This window comes from Amphiura filiformis, chromosome 8 (genome assembly GCF_039555335.1).
Source record: "Amphiura filiformis chromosome 8, Afil_fr2py, whole genome shotgun sequence".
NCBI lineage: Eukaryota > Metazoa > Echinodermata > Ophiuroidea > Amphilepidida > Amphiuridae > Amphiura > Amphiura filiformis.
Window position 1 is genome coordinate 64,572,020 of NC_092635.1, and position 10,840 is coordinate 64,582,859.

Sequence of the window (10,840 nt, forward strand, 5' to 3'; positions counted from 1 at the left end):
ACACTCATGAGCTGGGAATCAAAATGGCAAATGCATTTTAACCCAAGTAAATGTTTCCTTATGAGACTCACACACGCACGTTCACCCAAAATATTTAGCTACAAGCTAGGTGAATCAGTGCTAAAGGAAACAACTAGTCATTCATACTTAGGTGTGGAATTTACCAACAACCTAACATGGTCCAAGCATACAGGTAACACAACTTCTAAGTTCCCCCCTAATAATTTTTATAATAAGTCGAACAATATTTTATAAAATGTAAAATTTTAAAAAGATATGTATAGCCCTCTTTGTTTTACCCATGTGGACCAATTTATAGCGTCACACTTCATTGCGTTCAGTCACAATGGTTAATTATGTAAGAAAAGAGGCCGTTTTAAAAGTTGCACCTGAGCCCATAGGACAAGTTGTAAGTTCCCCCTAAATACCTTTTTAAATAAATCGAAAAATATTTGACAAAATGCAAACTTGTAAAAAGACATGTGTAGCCTTATTTGTTTTACACCTATGGAACAAATCATAGCGTCACACGTCATTGCGTTCAGTCACAATGGTTCATTATGTAAAAAAGAGACCGTTTTAAACTGTGTTAAAAGTTGCATTTGAGTCCATAGGAGTCAACTCTCAAACAATTCAGCAGGCCAGGCCTATTCATGTGTTTGTTCAACAATTTTTCCTATACCTTTTTAAAGGCGCCAATCGTTGTTAATCCGTGATGAATCCACAATTTGCCAGTAGCGTATCGAATGAAGTTATTGGAAGCGCAGATATCACGATACACGCCAGAAATTTGCCATACTTGGAACTTGTGTGCGCTACATAATGTTTTCATTATTTTGGAGGAAGCGGCTAAATACTGCTCTATTATTCTGTAGTTCTTTTGCTGCTATCATCAGGAAAGCATCGATCTTCTTGTGTTTAGTGACAATGACTAAACTGGTCATTCCTCATGAAATAATCGTGTGAATTAGACGACCGTTAGCTTGTTTTCGTTGTTGAAAGGGATTCGATCATGTTTCGCCGTTGTTCATCATCGAGTAACAACGAAGCGTCTGAGTAGTCTGCGTGGTTTATTTCGCGAGGGCAGCTAAAGCTAAAGCTAAAGCTGTCCTCGCCAAGTAAACCACGCAACGACGAGACGCACCGTTGTTAATCGGTGATGAACAACGGTGACACATGATTGAATCCCTAAATACAGAAAACACTGACTGCTATGGGCTCAGGTGCAACTTTTAAAACGGCCTCTTTTCTTACATAATTGTCCATTGTGACTGAACGCAATGATGTGTGACGCTATAAATTGGTCCACAGGGGTAAAACAAACAGGGCTATACATATCTTTTTACATTTTTACATTTCGTAAAATATTTTTCGACTTATTTTCAAAAGTATTAGGGGGAACTTAGAAGTTGTGTTACCTGTATGGTCGAATCCAACGAAAAGTGTACACGGCATGTTCAGGGCCATAACTTAAAAGTATTAATCAATTGGCATTCGCTTTTGTATTGTGTTTATTTGCCTTGATCATACGCTTCGCGCCATATATAATAAGACCCCCTTCTGTGAAAAACTTAGACACAGAGACCCCAAAACATGCTATTTTTACCCATTTTTTCAAAATATTTCTTAAAGTCTTTTTAAAAACATCTAAATCAGTTATGAAAAGAAGTCATTGGATTGAATCTAAATTGATTTCCTGAAAGGTGTGTATTCAAAGATTGCCTGTTCAATTTTTCACATATTTGTACATAATTATGAATTTTTTGTGATAATTTTTGAGTGGTATTTTTTTACATTACTTACGAATACAATTTTTCATAGCACTAGATATATCTTTTAAAAATGGAAATCACTAATAAATTAATTGATACAAGCTTTGATATGTCCAATACTGAAATGCATTGCATTAGGACATCTTTATTATTGTGTTTAGCTGCCAGAAATTCTAAATGGCACAAAGGCAGGTTTGGTAAAAAATATGCATTACCTCCGAATACATGTTAAAAGCTGTGCCATTTCCACAAAGTGAGAGAATAGTAAACAATAGTTAAGCAATAGGTGCAGGGTAATACACTCTTTAGTTCTACCAAATTTCAATAACCTGCATTTAAATATTTCTGAGATGTCAACAATAAAAGCAAGTATTCGTAGGTAAATTTCGGTAACCAAATGTTACCTACGAATACACTTTGACATCATGACAGTATTGTGAAACACCGCCATTCATGCCAATGCCCATATTGGTACATAACGAAGGCCTGTATGTTTGCTATCAAATCATATGTCAATGAAAGTTATGAATTCACATACATGCCCACCATGCAAAACTGAATACGGCTTAATTGGTGAAAAATATGTACTGAAATAGACGACGGTCTGCTCATTTGAAAGAAAAATTAGATTCGAAGAAGATTAGAAGGGGATAAATACTTGGATTTGTCAACTGTCATGTGTGCTTCATTTTAAATGTTTACCGACCTTCTAGTTTCTGAGTAATTTGTGTCCAAGTTGATTTATTCGAAGGTAACTTTTGACGTTTTCGCTAAGGTTACCTACGAATAGCATGGAAAAAATGACTGTTCTCATTGTCTCATGATCTAGACAACACATTGATGGACCCTGGTATAAAGCTAATTGTAGTTGCCCTCAAACGAAAGGCCACAAGACGTAACTGACTCCAAGATGGACTTCACAAGTCTGCAATAACGGTTTTAAGCGATTTGTGTGCAATTATGCAAATTAAAGTCACTTTAGTGCCTTTGTTTCTTACTTCAATCCTCTTTCAACCGCTGTGAACCGACATTATTAATACATGATAGGGTCTAAAGTATCAATAAACGCACATAAAGAAAATAATACATTCAAAGTGCTTTATAAAATTTTTGAAGTTTTGATTGCGATATCCACCAAAAGTCTAATTCTTACCTACAAATACTGAAATGTTACTTACTTAATACAGCATAATACATGACATGTGTAATGAAGTGTCCCTACCAATGGAAATTAATTGTCAAAACTTTAAGCGGTACCCCAGGACACTATTATTACCCATATACGGATTCATTCAACAATTATTTATTATGTAAAATTGCTGATTAACTACTTGTATATCAAAATGAAGTGGTCAAAATCTTGCTAAAAGCATCAAAAAATTTTGATCTAAGGTAATAGCATTTATTCATTTGGACGTACCATCTGAAAGAGATCTAAAAACTACCATTTTATTAATTCATTACCATAATAGCCAAATTTAAAGCTATAAACTCAATATAGATATTGTTAAATCGCTCATGTTACCTACGAATACCGGGTTTCTTCACCTTTTCATTGTATAAAGCGTTAGGTGTATGCGATAATTCCTAATATTCTTGAAAACATATATCATACTCGTTCTTATACAATGTGTATATTGATTCATACTCATTTGATAAATAAAATACAGAAACTGACCTAAACTTCATTTTCAAATATAAACTAGCATAAATTGACTAAGATCATATTGATCGCGTTATAAAAATAAAAGCAAATATTTTCTGGTTGAGCTAGCATTTTCCTGATACCCTGTGGTCTACATTACACGAAAAAAGCATTAATGGGAATATTCCATTTGTTTTAGGTTGATTAGTATTGCGATAGTGAAAGCATCCTAGCGGTATTCGTAGGTAACATTGGGTTTTGATATCACATTTACTATCACACGTCCTGGATTTATTTTTCAAGATTAGTAATGGCATTTTTGGTTCCTATAAGGCCAATATGTCATCAATCAATGGGCAAAAGGAACAAATTGTGGAGACATTTTTATTTCGGACTTTTATTTTTGGCCCGTGGACACTTTTGGTTGGATTCGACCATATAAATAACATCACAGCATCAGCAAACAGGTCGCTTGGATTCATTAAAAGGAACTTACACTCTTGTCCTAAAAGCACCAAAGAGCTGGCATATAAGACCATTGTCAGACCACTGGTAGAATATGCTCCATCATGTTGGGATCCACACACTAAGAAAGCCAAAAATCAAATTGAAATGATTCAAAAGAGAGCAGTGAGGTTCATTCAGAGTGATTACCACTCACGCCTAAGGGATGTGTCACAAAATGACAGATGACCTTGATCTCACTTCACTTGAAACCAGAAGAACCAGTCATCGCCTCACAGTTCTCCATAAAGCTGCATCCGTCACCTATCACTACCCGTCGGAAATCTGCTTCAGCCTCTTCTGCGTCAATCACGGCTCCACAACCATTCAGCATATCAACAACTCCACGCCAACAAAGACGTCTACAAATACGCCTTCCTACCCAGAACTATTAGTGAGTGGAACAAGCTACCAAATCATTTGGTTGACATTCTAGACCCCACTCAATTTAAAACCAACGTAACAAAACACCTTCAAGAAATCAAGAAAGCAAATAGAGACTAATTTACATGAACCGCATGCATGCAAATATCAACCTATCCGTGTGACTCCGTAAGGAGTGTTGGACAGTATCTTCATCAAGAAGATCAAATGATAAGCTCCGAAACAAAAGTGATGACAGACTGCTGCTGAGGCACGTACGCAGGCACCAAAAAGTAAAGCCTGCCCTCCTCAACAACAGTGCAGCCAATCAGGGACTTCGCCACGAGAGGGCGACGCAAATTTCCGTCTACAAGGCCGTGCATAAATGCGTCTACCTAAGCCTTTCACCACAATAAAGTGTACCAAAAAGAGAGACACATTAGCAACCATGCAGAAGAGAATTATAGGGATAATTAACATCGCAATTAGCATTAATTAATCATAAAACAAGGAATAATTTGGTTATCATTAAGGTAAAATAGCCAGAAATCGAATTCAGGATGTGCGCCTTGTTCGAAATGTTCTAACTTTCGTATGAACAACCGATAGCTTGTGATACGAAGTTAGAACGTGCAAGGATGTTATCATATGTCACATACTTGTTTACATGTATGTGTGATACATGTACGCAGTTGCCATACAGGGTACGTAAAATATGTTGTCTATACTTCACTTGACCCAAATATATGATTTTTTTTGGTGATGAGAGACTCGCACATGGAATTTCAGAGAGATTTTGATAGCAGTTCCATTAAAAAAGGTGCTATCAATCATGAGACTAAGATCTAGAAACACCCCGTAATGCTGTTTTGGGGAATTTTGCTAGCAGAATCTTTTTGATGAAAGTCAATCTTTGACAAGATGTAACTTTGCTACGGAAAGTGCTATGACAAAAAGGTTTTCAGTGTTGGCTTTCTTTACTCAAGGGCTTTAATTTGATATATAAAATGATGCAGTTTGATGGCAAATTTGAATTCACCTGGCATACCTACTATTGACTGTGTCGTCGTGCATAAAAGATAGATATTTCGATCAATGTGCACCCTGTGCATACACTGAAGCAAACATGTCATGATGCGCGAGTCGATGGGTCAACAAACTGTCCAGGTCAATGTCCGTTCGTCAGTCAAAGGCGACGCATTTTTGCATCGCCCAAGTCATTCCAATTTGAAGTAAGCTTTATGTACAAGTAAAAAGGTAAAGCCTGAAAAAGATAGGGAGACACCCGTAGGCTCAGCGTGCTCAGGGCATTTCAATATTATATTGACAATAATTAACAACCTGTTTGACCTCTCCATATATTCATACACTGTCATTGCTCACCTGTGTTTTCATATCAATCATATTTTGTGGTGAAAATGATTACAAATGTGTAATTTGCAGTCATTTTTGGAGTAACGATTTCTTCGTACTGACGGCTAAGTGTGCATGTGTATGTGAATACAAACACATACAAACAGCCGGCTCATGGCCTTAGACCCATTCTCCTCACCTCCAGTCAACAAAGCACCTTTATGGCGTTCTCAGGAGGATATCAACCAAGTACATGAAGTAAGTAAGTACATACACAGTACCTGTTGGAACTCCCGGTCGGAGCCGGGAGTTTCAATTATTGGAACTGCAACTGAGCTAGCCTATGTTATGTACATGTAAGCTTACTCACTGAACTCCCCCGACACCTGCATATTTCTGCATGCTGTATCTGGTAATTTATAACAGTTACACAATATACACTTGGTTATGATGTTAAACACATTGATCTGAATTAAACCGTACTTACTGAGGGACCCATCGTCAAATTTGTCAAATTCCCAGCCCATTTTCTCCCCGGCCCCTGCCATTTTTCCAGGTTTGGTACATTCACTGTGAACTTGGGAGTCAATTCACTTCCTGTCACGTGAACTCTACACAGCAAAACTCCTGATAGTCTTTTATGGCGTACCGAGTAGAGACCTCGGAGTTAGTTATTGCGAAATGAAGTTTGAAAATTTACTTGGAAACTTCACATTATGTGGTGTGATCAAGCACATCAATCTGAAGTCGAGCATATTGAATTTTAATTGATCTACTTAAATGTAGGCCTACCAAGCATTTGGAAAGTTACATTTTGAAGAAACCCCCATTGAATTATTTATATCAACTTCTGACATGCATTTTCGGCATGTTTTCTGACACAAAAGTAAAAGACTTAGAACAAGTCTACGCATTCAAAATCTTGAGTAGGCCTATATGATAAAATTTTGCTCAAATTGTCACTTTTGTAATTAAATGATTGGTTATAAGAATGAAACATGTCTTTTCCAAATAATTAGGGCCAGTAGCGTAGCCAGGGGGGTAGAGTGCCCCCCTGACAAAAAATGAAAGAAAAAGTGCCCCTCTGACCAAAGGGCAAAGGAAACGAAAAAGGGCAAGGAGCCTTTTTTCCATCAAAATTCGCCACGATCATGGGCAAAAATAGTGTAAAATACCAAAAATTTTCGCGCTACACGCGCACATTGTCACAATGAAGGCATTTTTTTATCTCGATCATGGGCAAAAATAGTGTCAAATTCAAAATTTTTGCACACTACGCGCGCACATCGTCCCAATAAAGCCTTTTTTGGAAGCTCGAAGACATCTAAAAACAAAAATTGCTTGTTGCAACTGCAATTTTTTTCAGATGTGCCCCTGTGATTTTATTTTGCACCCCCTGACCAAGAAAGCTGGCTACGCCCCTGATTAGAGCCTATTAGAATACGTAAATTGAAATTAGACTTAGTAGGCCTACAAGTCTTTAGACTTGATTGTCACAGGCGCGTGAAAAACAGCCTAAAATGGCCCTTAATTCAAAAATTTGGTGAATTTGAACTTTTATTGCCAGTTAGGACTAACTACACTCTCAGAACATTGGTTAAAAATTTTAACCAACTTGGTTAAAATTTTAACCAACCATGTATTTACAGGTGAACAGCCCAACAACCCAGGTTGGTTAACAATATAACCACAGGTTGGTTAAAAACATTGACCAACTACTGGTTAACATTACGGTAACCAACCAGTTGGGTAAAGCATGTTGGGCAAAATATAACCAATAGTTGGTTAAACACTATGAATGGGAAGTTCATTTCATTGTTCATATTTTAACCAATTGGAGACATTTGAAGGTAGGAAATTATATTCGGGTAAACATTTTGACGATGCTTTATATGGTAGTTACACACAACCGGTAAGCTTTGCTTAAGCTTACCGGTTGTGGTGGTAGTTGTCGTTGATAAAGCATCGTAAGTCTTGCTCACAGTCTCGGCCTCGCACACACTTAAACTAAGTGTTATACCGATAAAATGATATACTTTATAATATAATTCCCTCACCTTCAAATGTCTCCAACAGATCTTGAAGACCCTGATCCACAGCTTTGCAGCAAGCCACTCATATCGTCCAAATTGTTTTCTAAAATGCATTTTTGCCCAACACAATGCCCAATCGCAGACAACAAAGGAACACCATATGACCATGGTTGGGCAAAACCATACTTTGCCCAACTTTATTGGCGGGAAAAGGAGGTTTTTTACCAAGGTTGGTTAACTTTTAACCAACATTGTGTAAATACCATATTGACATGTTTGACCAACCATGTATTAAACTGTATTTTGCCCAACTTCAAGAATCTTAACCATTGTTGGGCATTTTTTAACCAACTGTTTTCTGCCCATTAATTTTTTATCCAATGTTCTGAGAGTGTAAAGGATTAGGATTTAGCTATGTTTCATTTGGCAAAACAAGATCATATTTTTCTATTCTATGATGGGAGTACACTGCAGAGGTGACGTCAACAGGCAAAATGCAGAAAAGTGAAGGTGAAGAAAAAGCAACGACCATACCAAACGAAGAACATAGGGGTCTAACCGGCAATAAAAGTCAAATTTTCATATTTGGCCAAAAAAATGCGTTTTAGGGTGTTATTCGTATGCTGTGACAATCAAGCCCAAAGACTTGTACTAAGACTAATCAGGTTAAAGGAGTATTTCGTGATCCTAGCATCCTTTTTTATGACATTTTCAGTACATATCCACGAAAAAGCCTATTCCCAAAATTTCAGTTGATTCCGATTTTGCGTTTGCGAGTTATGCATGATTATGTGTATTACACTGCTCCATAGACAATGCGTTGTAATTTCGTTCTGGTGCACCAGAACGAAATTCAAATTTCACGATATCTTTGCAAAACGAATTAATCTGCAAGAAATATTTTGTACATAAACATTATGTAGCCAGAGGTTTCCAGTGATATAAAAATCTCAACTTTTTTGAGAAAAGTGGGGGATGAGGCTGTGGATCACGAAATGCCCCTTTAAGCATTCTAACTATTTTTGGAAAACACATTTTCCAACCTTTTTCATTACCAATAATCAAAAATAACACAACATATAATTAGGCCTAGACCTATTAAAATTACGAGCCAACTCTTAGCCTATACTCAAAATTTAGAGAATTTTGTGACTAGGCCTACAATTGGAAGAAAACATGCATAAATTGAATGTTTTTTTAATCTTGGCCCATTTTCCCTAAAATTGTTGTTGATTTCATGATTTATTGTTAAATGGTTTATGGAATGATGTGGGGACGTAGTGACAATCTGTAAAGTGTGCTGAGGCGTGTGGAACAACGTCTAGGCGTTGTGCCTGTGCGTAGCGCACTATAAATCACTACGATTTTTTAAATATTTTTTATTATTAAATCAATGCAATTTGTTTCAAAGTGCTTCTCATACGCAAATTGCGAAAAAATTGCAAGAAAAATGCAGGGTAAAAATGTGTATGCACCTTTTAAAGTTAAATAAAGTTGTGTCTGTGACCCGCTTTACATGTCTTATTTTATTTTCCGTAGGATCCCGATTGACAATGGTTCTTCCTACTGAATGTTCATTCATAAAAATTTTAGTATTCCAGCAAAAGTTGTAAGACACTCTTTACTTATTTGGAGACGGTATAGTATGATTTTATAGTATGATTTCCTAGACTTTTACAAATGCTGCACATTTGTAAAAATGAAAGCCTCCTATAGTCCTTGCTCCCCGGTCTTGCTCCTTTCACGTCGAGCACCGTGTTGGAAACCCGGGGGCACTCCCACTCACGCATATGTAGGGCTGTTAAGACCCCCTTTTTCAGCTTCGCTGTCACCCAAAGACCCCATATTTTTTTTACGAATGATAGGCCTACTCTGTCAAAGGTGTCGAAGGCTGTCACCCAAAGACCCTCATTTTTCAATTTGAAGCCATTTAGAACTAGAAATTCAATGATTGAGGTTTCTGTATGGCGCTGTTTCGGCTCTCACCCGAAGGTTTCATTAAAAAAAAAGGTCATGTTCTCACCCAATGACACCATATGTTTACATTTTTCTCTCACCGAATGGCAAAAATCATGCTCTCACCCATTGACCCCATATTTGTTACATTTTGCTCTCACCGAATGCCCCTTAGGGAGTGTTAATAAATCCTACTTTGGTGGGGGGGGGGTGGGGTTGGAAAATATTGGGGGATCAAAAAGCCATTTAGAACTAGAAATTCAATGATTGAGGTTTCTGTATGGCGCTGTTTCGGCTCTCACCCAAAGGTTTCATTAAAAAAAAAGGTCATGTTCTCACCCAATGACACCATATGTTTACATTTTTCTCTCACCGAATGGCAAAAATCATGCTCTCACCCATTGACCCCATATTTGTTACATTTTGCTCTCACCGAATGCCCCTTAGGGAGTGTTAATAAATACTTTGGTGGGGGGGTTGGAAAATATTGGGGATCAAAAAATTTTGGGTTCTAAAAGGGGGTCAAACATTCAGACCTTAATAGGGGGATCAAAAAATTTGAGGTAAAATTCCGGGTAAAATCATACGAGAAGGCAGGTACATTCCAAACTTTTTGCGCGTTTCGCATCAATGTTAAGTATTCAATTTTGTAATCTCAAGCTACAAATCAACAAAATGTGCGCACTTTACAATTTGGGTGTAACACTATGACTCAAATGAGTTAATGACCATAGGGGTAGATCCTGGGGAGATGGGGGGATCAATCCCCCCACAATATTTTGATAGGGGGGATGGTCCATACAATCATCCTCCCAATGTTGACGCCTGTATATGGGTTTCTCACCAAAATTAACCCCATATTTGGTCATTTTAAACTAAACATGATGCAGTCATGTCTGCAATTCAACTCGACCTTTGCAGGACTTAAACCCCATTAAAAGCTATTAAACCAAGATAACACTCATTGAAAACAGCTCAACTGATTAAATCATATCTTCTCTGGTTAAATACACACAACATATGTGTCTGCTTTACACGTACAATGGAGCAATGAGCTAGGATTATACTTTCAGTTGGGTGAACGATTAATTAACGTGCATGATCGATTATCGAGCGCTAGAGAACAATATTATTGTGTGTGGTCTTTGTTTACGAAATGAGACAATACGTGCTTAGTGTTAACCAGCGTTCTTGAAAATGAGAAACATGGTGGT

At 37.3% G+C, this 10,840-nt stretch overlaps 1 protein-coding gene across 1 annotated transcript in view; it reads right to left on the reverse strand.

The window, feature by feature from the left end:
• Positions 1–6,214, reverse strand: part of LOC140159347 (WASH complex subunit 4-like) — an 86,078-nt gene extending 79,864 nt beyond the window's left edge. The window contains exon 1 of the mRNA XM_072182795.1: positions 6,125–6,214. Within this exon, the coding sequence (XP_072038896.1) occupies positions 6,125–6,185 (61 nt within the window). The 5' untranslated portion in view covers positions 6,186–6,214. The remainder of the gene's footprint in view (positions 1–6,124) is intronic.
• Between the last annotated feature and the right edge of the window lie 4,626 nt (positions 6,215–10,840).